Source organism: Carcharodon carcharias, chromosome 9 (genome assembly GCF_017639515.1).
Source record: "Carcharodon carcharias isolate sCarCar2 chromosome 9, sCarCar2.pri, whole genome shotgun sequence".
In the NCBI taxonomy this organism is placed as follows: Eukaryota; Metazoa; Chordata; class Chondrichthyes; order Lamniformes; family Lamnidae; genus Carcharodon; species Carcharodon carcharias.
The window spans coordinates 67,548,150-67,566,427 of record NC_054475.1 but is presented as its reverse complement, the minus strand read 5'-3'; the positions used below and the strand labels follow the sequence as shown (position 1 = coordinate 67,566,427).

The following is an 18,278-nucleotide window of genomic DNA, read 5'->3' as shown; positions in this document are numbered from 1 at the left end:
TTCAAGGTGATTTAGACAAGTTGAGTGAGTGGGCAAATGCATGGCAGATGCAGTATAACATGGATAAGTGTGAAGTTACCACTTTGGTAAGAAAGAAAACTGGCAGGGTTTTATTTAAATGGTGATAGATTGGGAAGTGCTGATGTACAAAGGGACCTGAGTATCCTTGTGCACTAATCACTGAAAGCAAGCGTGCAGGTGCAGCAAGCAGTTGGGAAGGCAAATGGTATGTTGGCCTTCATTGCGAGAGGATTTGAGTACAGGAGCAAAGATGTCTTACTGCAGCTATACAGGGCCTTGGTGAAACCACACCTGGAGTATTGTGTGCAGTTTTGGTCTCTTTACCTAAGAAAAGATAAACTTGCCATAGAGGGACTGCAGCAAAGGTTCACCAAACTGATTCCTGGGATGGTGGGATTGTTGTATGAGGAGATATTGGGCCAACTAGGCCTGTATTCACTGGAGTTTAGAAGAATGAGAGGGAATCTCATTGAAACGTATAAAATTCTGATCGGGCTGGACAGACCGGATGCAGGGATGATGTTTCCTCTGGCTGGAGGGTCTAGAACAAGGGGTCACAGTCTTAGGATACGGGGTAGGCCACTTAGGATGGAGATGAGACACCTCTTCACTCAGGTAGTGGTGAATCTGTGGAATTCTCTACCACAGAAGGCTGTGGAGCCTAAGCTACTGAATATATTTAAGAAGGAAATAGATTTCTCGATGCTAAAGGGGTCAAGGGGTATGGGAGGAGTGTGGGAGTATGGCATTGAGATACAAGATCAGCTATGATATTGAATGGCAAAGCAGGCTCAAAGGGCTGAATGACCTACTCCTGATCCTATTTTATATGTTTCTAATCTGAGCTTCTCCACCTAAACCTTATAGCTAAAATCCCTCATCCCTGGAACTATTCTGGTAAATCTCCTATTTCCCCCCACCCTTCCCCTGCTCAACGGCCTGTGATCACATCCATCCTAAAGTGTTTTAGGAAACTAAACTCACGCAGTACTCTATGAATGAAGCCCAAGATCCTATTTCTTTGCTAATTACTCTCCCAATATGTCTTGCCAGCTTTAGAGCTCTATGCCTCTCTGTCCCTGACATACTTTAGAAGTGTGTCCTCTTTAAAATTCAGACCATCCAAAACTCTGCTGCATTTGACCTGAGTCCATTCAAATCCAATTGGTCCATCATCCCGTGCTCATTGACCTACGTTGGCTCCTGGTTAAGCAGAGCATCAATTTTAAGGTCTTCATCCTTGTTTTCAAATTTCTGCATGGCCTCACCCCTCCAACATGTCTGTCCTTCCAATTCTTCATCCCTGATTTTAATTGGTCCATCATTAGTGGCTGTACCTTCAGCTGCTGTGGCCCTGGAATCCCCCCTCTGCCTCTATACACCTCTCCCATCTGTAAGATGCTTCTTCATCCATCTCTGAGCAAACTTGTGGTCATGTGCCCTAACATGTCCTCGGTGACACTGTGATAACACTTATGTGAAGCTTCTTGGGATGTTTTACTACTTTAAAGTTGCTGTATAAATGCAAACAACTGTAAATGCAGCAAAACAGGAGCAGCACACAGGATATTTCCAGCCAGCGCCCATCAAAGCTGAAAGTTGCTTAAAATACTCTAAAGGACTGTGGATCATGTCTCAGCTTCTCAACCTTTGGTTTATCGGCTGTTCGTTTGCTAGAAAATGCAGGGATGCTGCCAAAGAGTTTCTGCCAAGTGTTTTCAATAGATTAGATTGTGGCTCACAGTGAAATGCAGTCACTACCTCCAGTCTATTCAGGGCTACTTATCAACTTTGCCCATTAGCAACACTTCTTTTGCAAATAGTGTGACTTCTCTCTCTCTACTCCAGCCTAGCAAAACAATGCAGCTGTGTGGAAAATAAACTGGAGACTCTGTGCGCAGACTATTTTAACGGGTAATTTCACAGTTTAATGATTCTAACAGGCCCTAGAGCCTGAGAGCACTCCATTTCCCTCTGAAACCATTCTGAGCTGGACCACATTTCCAGGATGATGGATTTGCATGGTGATCCTGCCACCAGTCATGCACCCTGCAGTAAAACGGAGGCAAACTCTGGCCAGGACCCAGCAATCATGCTAGTGAGCAGTGGCATCTTGAGGTAAATGGAGCCGCTGCAAATGTGGATTTCCACATGACCATGGCCACCTATTTGACCCATTGGTTTCCATGTACATCAGGAGACCAATCACTTGCTTAAGGTGCATTTATAATACAGCAATGGGACTGAGACATTCAGCCCCTTGAGAATGCTCTGCCAGTTGATGAGATCATGGTTGATCAGCATCCCAGAACAAAGGGACTTAAATTCAGAATTACAGTTAAGAAAGTAATTGGGAAGCAATTTTTTGCACACAAGTGGAGTGGCAATATGGGGCCCTCTTCTTCTGAAAGCCTGTGGATGCTGAGGTCCAATTGAAACCTTCAAGATTTTTAATTTAATCAATCATGGGATGTGGGTGTCACTGGCTAGGCCTGTATTTATTGCCCATCCCTAATTGCCCTTGAGAAGGTGGTGGTGAGCTGCTGCCTTGAACCACTGCAGCCCATATGGTGTAGGTACATCTGCAATGCTGTTAGGGAGGGATTTCCAGGATTTAACCCAGTGAAGGTGAAGGAATGATGATTATAGTTCTAAATCAGGATGGAAATTCTGTTGACTGTCAAGGGAGGTGATTGATTCTGTCTTGTTGGAGGTGGTCATTGCCTGAACTTGTGTAACACGAATGTTACTTGTCACTTATCAGCCCTAAGACTGATATGATAGGCTTCCAACAATCACAACCATCTTCCTTGTGCTAGGTATGACTCCAACCAGTGGAGAGTCCTCCCCCACCCCCAGTTAACTTCACTTTTGCAAGGGATCCTTGATGCCACACTTGGTCAAAAGCTGCCTTGGTATCAAGGGCAGACACTTTCACCTTGCCTCTTGAATTCAATTCTTTGGTTCATATTTGAACTAAATCTGTAAAGAGAGCTGAAGCCGGATGGTCCTAGCAGAGCTCAAACTGAGCGTTAGTGAGTAGGTTCTTGGTGAGTAAGTACCAGGCTGCCCACACCAGCTTCTACCACTTTGCTCTTGATTGAGAGTGGACGTATGGGCTGATAATTGGCCAGATTGGATTTGTCCTGCTCTTGTGAACAGCACACACTGGGCAATTTTCCACATTGTTGGATAGATGCCAGTGCTGAATAGCTTCTCTAAGGGTGCAGCTCATTCTGGGGCACAAGTCTTCCAATACTATAGCTGGGATATTGTCAGGACCCATAACCTGAGCTATATCCAATTCCAATACTACTTCACATGGAGTGAATCGAATTGGTTAAAGACTGGCTTTTGTGATGTCAGGACTTCGGGAGGATGGTAAGATAGATGAACCACTTAGCACTTGTGGTCAGAGCTGGTTGTGAAAACTTCAGCTTTACCTTTTGCACTGATGGCAGATTCCCTTTCCTGAAGGACACTAGTGAACCAAATGGTTTTTTTACGACAACCTAGTAACTCCATTACTAATACTAGCTTTTTATTCCAGATTTAACAAACAGAAATTAAATTCCTCAGCAATGTGGTGGATTTGAACTCATCTCTGGATCATTACTCCAGGCCTCTGAAATACTAGTCCAATAACAAAACCACTATATTACCATACCCGAGATGGATGGATTTTCATTAGGTATCGTTATGTTTGGAGTTTAGGTACAGAAGAGGTTCAAAAGGCTGAAGGGCATCCTCTAGTTCCAACAGCAGTCATGTTCAACATCGTGAGGTTTGATTAAAATAAAAGCAAAATACTCCGGGTGCTGGAAATCTGAAATAAATTCTGAAGGAGCGTCATATTGGACTCGAAACCTTAACTCTCTTTCTCTCCACAGATGTTGCTAGACCTGCTGAGTTTTTCCAGCATTTTCTGTTTTTGTTTCAAAATTTGATTGCTGCCTCACTTGAATTGGTTGGAACCCTGGATTATTGACAGACTGTTTCCTGTGTATGGCTTTTATTCTTCATTATGAATACCTGGTCTATCCTGTCAGGCTTTGCCTCGAGTGCTTCCTGTTGCCTCAGTTGTCTTGATAATTAAGGTCAGGCTATATCACTGCCTTCCTCCATCATCACCCTCATAATTTCCAAACTCAAAAATATAAATTTCCTGGAGCATACTGTTGGACCTGTGCTGCTAAGCTCCAGATTTCAGGAGTGCCACTGTGTATAGCTCCTGAGACGGAAGGGAGGCATCTGCTGCAACATTATCCAACCTGTCCCCTGTTAAACATGCCTCCAGCTCAAACATCTGAGTCCAAGTACATTGAGGCATTTAATAAAAGAAAGACTGACCTACATTTTTATAGCACCTTTCAGGACCTAAGCGCATCCTAAAATGCTTTATGGTCAATGAAGTGCAGTTGCTATGATAACTTTAGTTATTTCCTCACATGCTGTTACTTGTGATCAAGTGCATTGTTTACGCAAAAAGTCATTTAAACTAATGTCACTTTAAAGCTCTGTCGGTGGGTTTCTTGTGTTTTTCCTAATCCATCCCTTCACTTTGCAATTGGTGTGTCAGTCTGCTGCTGCCTTTGGGCTCATTCTGTGTTTTCTGTCCTCTGCAGGCACCTCTATGGGCGTACCTCGCCTGTGCGCTGGGCCTTTTTATCTACCAGACGCTCGATGCTATAGATGGGAAGCAGGCTAGAAGAACCAATAGCAGTAGTCCTCTTGGAGAGCTGTTCGATCATGGTTGTGATTCACTTTCCACAGGTAAGAGCTCACTTACTTGTATTTTATGTACTGAATATACAGAAAACTTTTGTGTGTGATCACCAGTTATTATAACCAGTACTTTAAGAAAGCACAGCAGGCTCAATACTGGAATGAGGCTAGAAAGCAAATCTTTCTAATATTCAAATGAGATCCCCTATTCAAGCTTAGTGAAATAAAATGTGCTTTCACTCCTGCTGAGGAGGATCTGATGCCCCATGTAATTGCATTTTGTCAAACTTTCTTTCACTGACGATGGGAATGAACAAGAATAGTGACATGTGGGAAGAGAGAAGCCCATGGAATGAAAGGGACAGTGGCAGTATGGGCACCAAGTTGGCTGGCTGACAGGAAACAGAATGGTGGTGAACTTTTTCTTTCCAGATTGCAGGAGCAGTGGAGTTCCCAGGGATCAGGACTAGGACCCACATCCCAAGATATTATCAAAAAAAAGGAAGTAACTGAAGAGGTGAAAATCATTAACGATAGGCATAAGATAGTAAACATGATTCCTTACTCCATGTGTTCAAAAGAGAAGATGTGAACAATATTTCTTTCCCAAACAGACATAACTTAAGTAAAATCAATGACATTGACGTAGAGGAAATGGAAATCCCAGACAAGCTCTAAACAGGGATAGGCAGTATTTAACCTAGACTACTGAGAAAATTACATTTAATTAACAGCATAGAAATGGGCCATTTGGCTGAACTGGTCCATGCTAATATTTATTCTCCACGCAAACATTTTTTCCAGCATACTTCTTCTCATCTCACGCTATCGGCATAACCTTCTATTCCTTTCTATCAGTTTATCAGTTTCCCTTTAAGCACATCTATGCTATTGCCTCGACTGCTCCCTGTGGTAGAAAGTTCCATGTTCTAGCCACTTGTAGTAAAGCTTCTCCTGAATTCCCCACTGAATTTATTAATAGCTATCTATTTATTCCCAGCAGGTTTAGATTCTCTTGAATGGGAACATCCTTGCTACATTCCCCCCCAACCACCCCAATCATAATTTTAAAGACCTCTATTAGGTCATCTGCCTTTTATTTTCTAAAAGAACCTCAGCTTCTTCAATCTTTCCTGAGACAAAGGCAGAGATTCGCAAGATACTGGTGATCATTTTGAGGGATACATTCTGATGTGATGCCCACATTGAAGAGAGGGCACCAGCAACCATCTCATCTTGAATGAAGGAATTGATTGTCAGGACAATAATAGCTTAGGATCCAGCAGTCACAGCCTGATCAACCTGTCTGAGTTCTTAAAGCAACAACCCCAACTGGGCTGTGAAATGCAATGACTTATTAAAATTAGACTTTCAAAAGGCATTTAACAAATCCTTCTGTGAAAGGGCATTAATCAAACTCAAAGCCATGAGGCTGAAGGCAGTTGTTGCGAAATTGGCTGAAGGATAGAAAACAAGGGTTAGAGGAGTTGTCAGAAATTAGGAAAGTACAGACTGGGATACTTCAGTAATTGGTGTTGGGGCCGCTGCTGTTTCTAATTTATATCAATGGCTTTAAATCCGAAATCCAAATAAATTGGTCAAAATTACAGCTTGTACCAAATGGGACGGGCAGTAGAATCTGAGTTGGCAACACACATTATAGAGTGAGCTGAACAAAATATATGTGTGGGAAGACGACTGGGAGATGAAATTTAATTCAGGCACAAAAAACGTTGCACAAGGGGAGTAAAAATGAATACTAGACAGACTGCATGCTGTTGAAGTAATCTAGGATGAGACTGAGACACATGAAGGGCCTTGGAGCATGCCCAACCAATGCAGCAATCGATACATGCAATAGAATTTATAAGCTAGGAATCCTGATCATAGTGTAATGACCTATCTTAGCTCTGCCCAGAGCAGGTCAGGCATGCCAGGTGGCCACTGGCCGGTGCTGGTTTAGATAATCTCTCATTCTTGTAAGTTCTTCCCCTCATCCCAGAACCAGTCTAGTGCACCTTTGTTGTATTCCCTCTGGAGCAAGTATGCCCTTCCTTGGATAAGGAGGCCAAAACTGTGCACACAACTCCAGGTGTAGCCTCGCCAATGCCCTGCATTATTGTAATAAGCTTTCTTTACTCCATTCCCTCCAAAATCAGAACTATTTGTTTTCCTGATTGTTTGCTGTACCTGCATGTTAGCTTTGTGATTAATGTAGGACACCCGGTCACTCTGCACACGTTTCCCAGTTTCGATCCATTCAAAAAATATTCTGCTCATTATTATTCCTACTAGTGTGGATAATTCCACACTTTGCTACATTGTATTCCATCTGGCATGTTCTTGTCCACTCACTCAAACTGCCTATATCCCTCTGCAGCCTTTTTGTATCCTCTCCACTGCTTAATTTGCTACCTAGCTTTGCATCCTCAGCAAATCTGGATATGTTAACGTGCAGTCCCCTCATTTAAGTCGTTGATAATGATTGTTAATAGCTGAAGTCCCAAGTGCTGAACCTTGCACCTGCCAACCCAAAAAAAGTCCTCTTTTTATTCCTACACTGTTCTGTTCATTAACCAATCCTCAATCCATGCCAATCAACATAATACGCCCCCCCAACCATCCAATCCCAAGCCCTAATTTTCTGTAATAACCTCTTGTGTGACACCTTATTGAATACTTTTAGAAGAGCCAAGTACATTACATCCATTGGTTTCCTTTATCTATCAACTAGTTACTTCTTCAAAATTCTTAAATATGTCAAATACGAGTCACCTTTCATAAATCTGTGTGAACTCTGCGCAATCAGATGATTTTCTACATGCTCTGTTATTACATCCCTAGTAGATTCTAGCATTTTGCCTACTGCTGATGTTAAGCTAACAGATCTATTTGTGCTTTCTCTCTTCCTCCTTCCTGAAATAGTGGGCTATGTTTACTACCTTCCAGCCTCTGCAAATTGCCCTAGAATCTAAGAATTCTGGAAGATCAAAACCAATACATCCACTATCTCTGCAGCCACCCCTTGTTAAAACCCTAGGATGCAGGTGGTCAGGTCTGGGGCATTTCACGCCACTTAGTCCCATTAATTTCTCCAGTACTATTTCTCTCCTTATATTGATTTAAGTTCGTTCTTCTCACGCCACTTCGTTCCCCATTATTTCCAGAAAGTTTTTTTGACTCCTACTGTGAAGACTGGTACAAAATATTTTTTTCATGTCTCTGTCATTTCCTTTTCCCCATTATAATTTCTCCTGTCCCTGTCTCTAATGGGCCATTGCTTCCTAATCATTTCCTATTTACATACATACAGAAAAGTTTGCAATCTGTTTTTGTTTCTTGCTCGTCTGCTCTCATTCACTTTTCTCTTTCCTTAGCAATTTCTTGGCCCCCTATTGCTGAGATCTTAAATGCCCTCAATCCTCAGGCTTGCTAATCTTTTTGGTAACTTTAAGGCCTCTTTGAATTAATGCCATCCTTACCTCTTTTTGTTTGCCACAATTGGATCATTTTTTTATGGCTTTGAAGATTTTTATTGGCTTAAAGTAATGTATATTTGTTTCAAGTTATGTATTAATCCTTTAAATGCTAGCCGTCACTTGTTTACAGCTACATCTTTTAATTTAGCTTCCCAATCTACTTTAACCACATATGGTTTTCTTTGTTTAGATTTAAGACTCTAGTTTTTGACTTAACTAAATCACTTTCAAACTTAGGCTAAAATTCTATCATTATGGTCATTCTTCCCTAAAGCCCCTTTCCGCAGTGTTATTAATTAACCCTTTCTCATTGCACAGTACTTGATACAAAATCCCCTGTTCTCTAGTTGGTTCCTCGACATACAGATCTAGAAAACTATCTTGTATGCATTCCAAGAAGTTGTCCTCCGCACTATTATTGCAAAGATGATTTACATAGCCTATATGAAGATTAAAGTCCCCCACGATTACTATATTACCCTTATTACATGCGTCTCTAATTTCCTGATCTATACTCTTCCCTACACTACAACTATTGTTAGTGGTTGATAAACAACTCTCAGCAATGTTTTCTGCTTCATCCAAACTGATTCTTCTACTTGATTTTTCTCTCGACTGTCTTTATCCTCTCCTTTATTAGGGCAAAGCTCCTTTTCTATTTTGCATATCTCAAAGTATCCCAGAATGTTTAGTTCCCAACCTTGGTCACTTGGCAGCCATGACTCTGTCATGGCTATTGGTCAAATCTATTAATTTCTATTTCTGCTATTAGTCTAATTTGTAACACATGCTTAACACATTTAGATATGTCTTTATAGCTTTGACATTTTTTTATGTTTTCATGATGTGACCTTAGTCATTAATGACTTAAACCCTGATGAGCCTGTCCCTGTTTGATAGATCAGCTCCAGCTTCTCGGTACATTCCCATCTTCATAGTGTGAAGCCCCCTAATGTGACATATCGAGAGGGAGAGCTGTTCCCGATCCAGTACCTGAGAGTGATGGGGTGGCAGTGTTGGTGGTTTAGGGAACAACTTGCCTGATTCCTTGATGTCTATTGTGGTGTCCCCGGTGGCTGAATTGAAAAGAGCGATGATAGGCTGGAAGGTGTGTTGTTGCACTTCCCAGCTCCTAGACAGGCTGGCATACCTGGTTTAATCCTAGATATCATATTCCTTAACAGAATTGCTTTTGAGGCTGCAGTGACTGGGGAGGATTTTGCTAGACCACTTCCAGATGTGGAGGGTGTACTTAAATCCTTGTGGCCCATTTCCTTTCTGCATTGATAAAACTCTGTCCATTTCCATCCCACAGTCTTTGTGGTCCTGGGAATCTGCATCGCTGTACAGTTGGGCACAAACCCAGACTGGATGTTCTTCTGCTGCTTTGCCGGGGTCTTCATGTTCTACTGTGCACACTGGCAGACGTACGTCTCTGGGACACTGCGCTTTGGGATGTGAGTATTAAATGGGTGCTGGGGAGATAATGAAGTACACTGCCTTATAGAAATCCAGATCTGCAAAGAGAGACACGCAGACGGGTAGGCGCGTGCAGGCGTAGGCAGGTGGGCGCGAGCGAGCGGGCGCACACAGGTGAATGAACTGCTTGGGATGAGTGGCCTGTTTGTGTTGCATCTCGTATGTAACATTGTGTGTCTCACCTGTTCTTCTATCTGTGCAAGTATGGAAAGATCAGTTGCTCACTGATCTGTAGGTGATCATTGATGTTTAATCACAAATGAGCTTCAACTTGGATGTGTTTTTTTTAACTGTAGGAACCAGGCACACGGTCGGGCACCTACTTTTTCTTTATTACAAAGAGCCCAAGTTTAAACTCCACTGCCTTTGTTTTTGACTCTGCCTCTGGTCGAGCCACTAACCGCAGTCAGTGTTGTCCCTCAGTGCTGTGTCAGTAACCTGACACCAAGGGCTGGGTCTCTCTTAACAGGGAAGTGAACTGCACTGTGGAACAGTTGTAATACACACTGGGTTCACTGAGCAGAGTTACTCTTGGACAGTGCTTCTTTGCTACTCGTTCTGTTTTTGTCTTGCTTGTGGTGTTTCATTGTTTTATGATTATTCTCTAACTGACAGATTCGATGTCACAGAAGCTCAGCTCTGTATTGTAGTTGCACAAGTTGTAACAGTGATTGTGGGGCCTTCACTGTGGAATATTCCGGTAAACACCAGCCTTTTGGGTGACTGCATGTTGACTGTAACCAGTCAGACTGTTGCTCTATCACACACCGTAGCCAATCAGTAACACTTTTCACCTCTTCAGACCCCTTCGATTCCTATCATGTGGCCATACACCATTGACGATTAACCCTTGAAAGGGCTGCAGGGACTCCAGTGCAGAAACACATGGCTTTCATTAAAGCTGCACTGCATCCAAATTCTTAAAATTGGCTAGGTGAAGTGAAGCACCATCTTAAATTCTTAGGGCTCTGAAGCTAAATGTGTGTGTGTGTGGAGAGGGGAGGTAGTCTAGGCTTTTGATAGTTTGCAAGGTATCTTTTTAAATTGTAGCACCAGGCATGGTAGGATGTCTTGTACTTAACCTCTGTCAGCCTTCGTCCTCTTGTGGTGATGAGCCCTTGTTGGGTTATTAATTGTTCTTTGGCCCCTGGTGGTATGCTGGTGCCTTACTCGAACAGCCATTCTTTGCAATGGCATCGGGTAGCAGCAAGAGCTCCAGCTGAGCCCAGTTTTAAACGTCCAACTCCCCTCACCAGGCACGCACTTTCAGCTTCAGAGACAGCTGGATGGCATTCAGGAGAAGGAATCCTCTTTCTCAGCCTAAAGGCATTGAGGCTGATTACAATAATGCAGTCACTACCCCCCGAGCTGAGATTGACTAATGTGGTGCAGATCGCCTCTTTTGCTGAAGGGGTGAGCCACTCTTAATAGTCAGAGACTTCATGCTGATGAATTGCGAATGGTGTATTGAAAAAATGAAGCATTAGAGAGTCTAAAGGGGTCTAGTGGAACGAGTTACTCTGGTTTGGTGCATGATGGAGCTGCAGTTGCTTTGCTTGGGATGCACTAACCACCAATGTGTGGCTCTAATACTGATTTCTGCTTTTCTCACCCAATCAGAATTGATGTGACTGAAGTGCAAATCTTCATAATTACCCTGTTTTTATTGGCTGCGAGTGGAGGAACTGCATTTTGGGAATCGATGGTAATTAATAGCATGATTGAATTCTGACCCTGTTTACCTTGGGAAAGGATGGGGAGATGGGAGGGCAGAGGGGCTTGTTTGGGGTAGAGACTAAAGTATTTTCCTGGAGAGAATGCAGGCAACATTAAAGCTGCAGGTTTAGAAGCTGTTGATTATCTTTCCCAGCTGATTTGCTGTCTCCTGTCACTAATGCCTGGAAATCTACCACCAGATTCCTGGTTGAGTGTGGGGCACTCATTCAGTTACATTTTATGGAGTCTTGTTCTTTTTAATGCAGTGATGGCTTGTGATTTGTTTTTGCCAGCTCCATTTTAAACACTGATCTATGAACAATTTATGTGCCAAACTCTGCAGTTTTCTCAATTCTTGAGCATCGTGCCAGTGTATCTGATTCCTAGTGTGGCAAATAGGATAACCCACAGTAGTTCATAGGTCAAGCAGAGACCAGGTGGATCTGTGGTCTGGCTGGGATCCTGATCCATTAAAGCAGGGGTGGGAGCCTATGTCCTGTGGGACGGATCCAGTCCGTTACTGGCCTGCAGCATGATTTCTAAAAATATAGACCTATGACAGTAGCACCTTCAAAATAGCATTTATCACCATCATTCCAAATTTGCTTTAGATGGAAATGTCAGCTAAATTACTATAATAATATGTGACAATATAATATTCAAATTCATCCTTCACATTAAAACAGTGGGTGAGTTGAGCGTTTCTGACTTTCCACTTTTAAATTAAGTTTATTTTTGTGTGTGGACCGCGACTGATTTTATCTGTGTGAATGACCCTTAAAAAGAAAAAGGTTCCCCACCCCTTAATTAGACCAGTTGGGTTTGTGGTGTTGCTGGGATCCTGATCTAGTGGAATCCAGGTTGATCTGTGAAGGGGGTGCAAGTCAGATGAGTTTTGGACCTGAGTCAGCACAGTGCAAACCTGCAGATACTGACCGACTTCAGTGTGCCACTTACTGAGGTGATTGTAGAAACGGTAATACTGAATGGGGAGGGGTGCTGGATTAAACTCTTCCCCCACACACACTGCCTGCTTCACCAGTATAACTCTCCAATTTTGTGAATCTGAAAATATTAACTACGAAATACATTTAAGGTAATAAAATACCCCAAGGTACTTCAGTGTCTTATCAGACAATTTGACAGAGCTACGTAAGGGAGGTTTTGAGACCAGGGGGTTGGTGTCATCTCAGCTGCTGCTTCATTGATCTTCCATCATATGGTCAGAAGTAGGGGTGTTTGGTGATGATTGCACAACCTTCAGTACCATTCGCAATTCCTCAGATACTGAAGCAGTCCATGCTGTATGCAAGAGGACCTAGACAACATACAGGCTTTGGCTCATAAGTGGCAGGCAATGTCTATGCTATACAAATGCCTGGCAATGGCTATCACCAAGAGTGAATCTAACCATCTCTCCTTGATATTCAGTTGCATTACCATCACTGAATTCCCTGGGGGTTACACTTGAGCAGTTAACTGGACCAGCCACACACACATTGGCTACAAGAGCAGGTCAAAGGCTGGGAATTATGCAGCCAGTAACTTAGTGCTTGACCACCCCCCTCCTGTGCCTGTCCACCATCTACAAGGCACAAGTCAGGAGTTTGATGGAATACTCTCCAATTGCCTGGATGAGTGCAGCTCCCACAACACAAGAATCTCAGTGCCATTCAGGACAAAGCAGCCCACTTTATCCTATCCACCACTTTAAACATTCACTTTTTAGACTACATAAATGATTTGAAGGAAAATGTAACTGGGCTAATTAGTAAGTTTGCAGGCGCCACTAAGGTTGGAGGAGTTGCAGATAGTGAAGAGAATTGTCAAAGGATACAACGGGATATAGATCAGTTGGAGATTTGGGCGGAGAAATGGCAGATGGAGTTTAATCCGGACAAATGTGAGGTAACGCATTTTGGAAGGTTTAATACAGGTAGGAATTATACAGTAAATGGCAAAACCCTTAAGTGCATTGACGGGCAGAGGAATCTGGGTGTACAGGTCCACAGGTCACTGAAAGTGGCCATGCAGGTGGATACGGTAGTCAGGAATGCATATGGCATGCTTGCCTTCATTGGCAGGGGTATTAAGTATTAAAGCTGGAAAGTCATGCTGCAGCTGTCCAGAAGGATATGGAGGCGTTGGAGAGGGTGCAGAGGAGGTTTACCAAGTAGCTGCCTGGTCTGGAGGTTATTAGCTATGAGGAGAGGTTGGAGAAACTTGGATTGCTGTCACTAAAGCAACGGAGATTGAGGGGCGACTTGATAGAAGTTTACAAAATTGAGTGGCATGGACAGAGTAGATAGAAGCTTTTTCCCAGGGTGGAAGAATCAATTACTAGGGGACATAGATTTAAGGTGAGAGGAGAAAACTTTAGAGATGATGTGCGGGCAAGTTTTTTACGCAGAGGGTAGACAGTGTCTGGAATTCACTGCCAGAGATGGTGGTGGAAGCAGGTACGATAGTGGTGTTTAAGAGGCAGCTTGACAAATACATGAATAGGATGGGAATAGAGGGATACGGACCCCGGAAGTGCAAAATGTTTTAGTTTGACGGGCGATATGATTGGTGCAAGCTTGGAGGGCCGAAGGGCCTGTTCCTGTGCTGTACTTCTCTTTGTGCTTGTTCTTTGTTCTTCCTCCCTCACCAGTGCTCAGTGGCAGCAGTATGTACCATATATAAGATGCACTGCAGCAATTCACCAAACCACCTTTGACAGCCCCTTCCAAACCCATGATCTCTGCCACCTAGACAGACAAGGACAGTGGGCACATGGTAACGCTGCCACCTGGAGTTCCCCTCCAAAATATACATCATCCTGACCTGAAAATATATTTTCATTCCTTCAACTTCACTGGGTTAAAATCCTAGAACTCCTCCACAAATTCCCCCGTCCCCTCTAACAGCACTGTGGGATTACCTTCATGCTGACTGCAATGCTTCTGGAAGGTAGCTCACCACCACCTTCTTGAAGACAATTAGGAGTTGGCACTACATGCTGGTGAGAGGGATTGCTTGTTAGTTAAGTGAGGGTGGATTTTCCCCTTTGGTCCCTGTAGGGTACCCAAGGAATGCTATGCCTGTATGGCGAGGGTTGTTCTTTATCCCTGAGTCTGGTCTGCTCCAAATGTAACTCGATTATTTAAGAAGAATGAGGGGGAAACCAGGAGATTTCAAACCTGTTAGTATGATATCTGTTGTGGACAAATAATTGAAATCTATAATTAAGGACAGAGTGATTGAACAGTTAAAGGAAAATTGTGCTGATTATAGAGAGATCCAACATGAATTTGTAAAATGGTGGTCATAGAAGACATTTGATAAAGTTTCACATAAGAAACTGTCAGCTAAAATGAAATGTCATGGAGTTGAAGGCAAATTATTGACCTAGTTAAGAGATCAATTAGGTGGTGGAGGGCAAGAGTAAAGATAATGGATGTATACTCCATTTGAAGGCATCCAACAAGGATCTATGCTGAGGCTTCAACTACTCCATTTATTAACTATACTAATACTTTCCTGGCTAGACCCCCTTCTTCCACTCAATATAAACTTCAGTTCATCTAACGTTTTGCTGCCTGCCTGAATCCTGACTTGCAGCAAATCCCATTCACCCATCAGCCCTGCTGACCTATATTCGATTCAAGTTCAGCCATACTGTGATTTTAAAATGCTCATCCTAAATTAAGATGATGTAATAGTTACATCATGTAAAATCTGCAATTGTTCTTGAGTTCCTCAGAAGAACTGGTCAGCCTCATCCTTCCGTTCAATTCCCTCCAACGAGTGCAGAAAAGATTCACATGGTTCCAGGAATGAGGAACTTCAGTTGTAAGATAGATTGAAGAAATTTTCATTGGAGGAAAGACTGTAAGGAGTTAAGAGAATTAGACTGTGATCTGAAAAGAGAGAAGGTGCAGAGTTATGAGGAGAAGGTAGGAGAATGGCACTAAAGCTTTGGTGATTTGGAGAGCTGGTTCAGACACGATGAGCCGAATGACAGCCTCCTGCGCTGTAACAAGTCTGTGATTCTGTAGGTGTAATTACAGAGACTGACAAGGTATGGATGAAGGATTTCATAGTGATGGGGCTGATGTACAAAGAACAAAGAAAAGTACAGCACAGGAACAGGCCCTTCAGCCTTCCAAACCTGCGCCGATCATATTGCCTGTCAAACTAAAATGTTTTGCACTTCCGGGGTCCGTATCCCTCTATTCCCATCATATTCATGTATTTGTCAAGCTGCCTCTTAAACACCACTATCGTACCTGCTTCCACCATCACCTCTGCCAGCGAATTCCCAGACACTGTCTACCCTCTGTGTAAAAAAAAAAACTTGCCCACACATCATCTCTAAAGTTTTCTCCTCTCACCTTAAATCTATGTCCCCTAGTAATTGACTCTTCCACCCTGGGAAAAAGCTTCTGACTATCTACTCTGTCCATGCCACTCATAATTTTGTAAACTTCTATCAAGTCGCCCTTCAATCTCCGTCGCTCTAGTGACAGCAATCCAAGTTTCTCCAACCTCTCCTCATAGCTAATAACCTCCAGACCAGGCAGCTACCTGGTAAACCTCCTCTGCACCCTCTCCAACGCCTCCATATCCTTCTGGTAATGTGGTGACAGAATTGCACGCAGTATTCCAAGTGTGGCCTGACCAAGGTTCTATACAGCTTTTTCTATACATGACTTCCCAGCTTTTATACTCAATACCCCTGCTGATGAAGGCAAGTGTGCCGTATGCCTTCCTGACTACCTTATCCACCTGCGTTGCCACTTTCAGTGACCTGTGGACCTGTACACCCAGATCCCTCTGCCTGTCGCTGCACTTAAGGGTTCTGCCATTTACTGTATAATTCCTACCTGTATTAGATTTTCCAAAATGCATTACCTCGCATTTGTCTGGATTAAACTCCATCTGCCATTTCTCCGCCCAAATCTCCAATCAATCTATATCCCGTACCCTTTGACAATCCTCTTCACTATCTGCAACTCCTCCAACCTTAGTGTCGTCTGCAAACTTACTAATTAGCCCAGTTACATTTTCCTCCAAATCATTTACGTATACTACAAACAGCAAAGGTCCCAGCACTGATCCCTGGGGAACACCACTAGTCACAGCTCTCCATTCAGAAAAGCACCCTTACACTGCTACCCTCTGTCTTCTATGACCAACCCAATTCTGTATCCATCTTGCCAGCTCACCTTTGATCCTGTGCAACTTTACCTTCTGTACCAGTCTGCCATGAGGGACCTTGTCAAAGGCCTTAATGAAATCCATGTAGATAACACCCACTGCCCTTCCATCGTCAATCAGCTTTGTCACTTCCTAGAAAAACTCGATCAGGTTAGTGAGACACGACCTCCCCTTCACAAAACCATGCTGCCTCTCACTAATATGCCCATTTGCTTCCAAATGGTAGTAAATCCTGTCATGAAGAATCTTCTCCAATAATTTCCCTACCACTGACGTAAGGCTCACCGGCCTGTAATTTCCTGGATTATCCCAACTACCCTTCTTAAACAATGGAACAACATTCTCCGGTCCTCTGGGATCACACCCGTAGCCAGTGAGGATACAAAGATTTCTGTCAAGGCCCCAGCAATCTCCTCCCTTGCCTCCCTCAGTCCTCTGGAGTAGATCCCATCTGGCCCTGGGGACTTATCCACCTTAATATTCTTCAAGACGCCTAACATCTCTTTTTTGATCTCAACATGATCCAGGCTATCTACACACTCTTCCCTAGACAAATCAACCGCTAAGTCCTTTTCTTTGGTGAATACTGATGAGAAGTATTCATTTCGTATCTCTCCCATTTCTTCTGGCTCCACACACACATTTCCACCTCTGTCCCAGAGCGGGCCTACCCTTTCCCTGGCTACCTTCTTGCTTTTTACATATGTTTAAATGGCCTTGGGATTTTCCTTAATCCTGGTTGCCAATGACTTTTCATGACCCCTTTTAGCCCTCCTGACTCCTTGCTTAAGCTTCTTCCTACTTTCTTTATAATCTCCACAGGCTTCATCTGTTCCCAGCCTTCTAGTCCTTACGAATGCTTCCCTTTTCTTTTTGACTAATCTCACAACATCCTTCGTTATCCAAGGTTCCTGAAACTTGCCATACTTATCCTTCATCCTAGCAGGAACATGCTGGTTCTGAATTCTTAACAACTGACGTTTGAAAGCGCACCCCCCCCCCCTGCCGCATGTCATTGTTGATTTACCCTCAAACATCTGCCTCCAGTCTAGATTCCTCAGTTCCTGCCTAATATTGTTATAATTAGCCTTCCCCCAATTAAGCACCTTAACCTGAGGACTCCTGTTACCCTTATCCACCAGTACCTTGAAACTTGCTGAATTATGGCCACTTTTCCCAAAATGCTCCCCTACTGAAACTTCGACCACCTGGCCAGTTTCATTCCCTAATATCGGGTCCAGCATTGCCCCTTCCCTAGTTGGACTATCTACATATTGTCTCAGGAAGCCCTCCTGGATGCACCTTACAAATTCTGCACCATCCAAACCTCTAGCACTAAGTTATTCCCAGTCAGTGTAGGGCCATGGGCAGATGATAATGTGCATTGTGAGATCTTGTAGATGAACCTGATCCAAGGTTTGGTCAGTGTGGTGGAGGCAGGTTCACTTGGAGCATTCAGGAGGGCATTGGATGATTACTTAAATAGAAACAATGTGCAGGGTTACGGGTAAAAGGCAGGAGATTGGCACTAAGTTAAAATGCTCAGCTGGTGCAGACATGATGGGCTGAATGGCCTCCTACACCGTAATGATTCTGTAATGACTTGGATAATGCAATAGTGAAGCACGAACACTAGAATTGATGGTATAGAAAATA

At 43.3% G+C, this 18,278-nt stretch overlaps 1 protein-coding gene across 4 annotated transcripts in view; it reads left to right on the top strand.

Moving 5' to 3' along the window:
* LOC121281756 (choline/ethanolaminephosphotransferase 1-like) overlaps positions 1-18,278 on the top strand; it is a 47,511-nt gene that overhangs the window by 12,939 nt on the left and 16,294 nt on the right. For 3 of the 4 annotated variants that reach the window (XM_041194708.1, XM_041194707.1, XM_041194704.1), the window contains exons 2-4: positions 4,647-4,794; positions 9,541-9,682; positions 11,325-11,409. In XM_041194708.1, the coding sequence (XP_041050642.1) occupies positions 4,647-4,794; positions 9,541-9,682; positions 11,325-11,409 (375 nt within the window). Of the gene's footprint in view, positions 1-4,646; positions 4,795-9,540; positions 9,683-10,319; positions 10,405-11,324; positions 11,410-18,278 lie in introns of all 4 variants that reach the window. The other variant, XM_041194705.1, reaches the window with a different exon arrangement.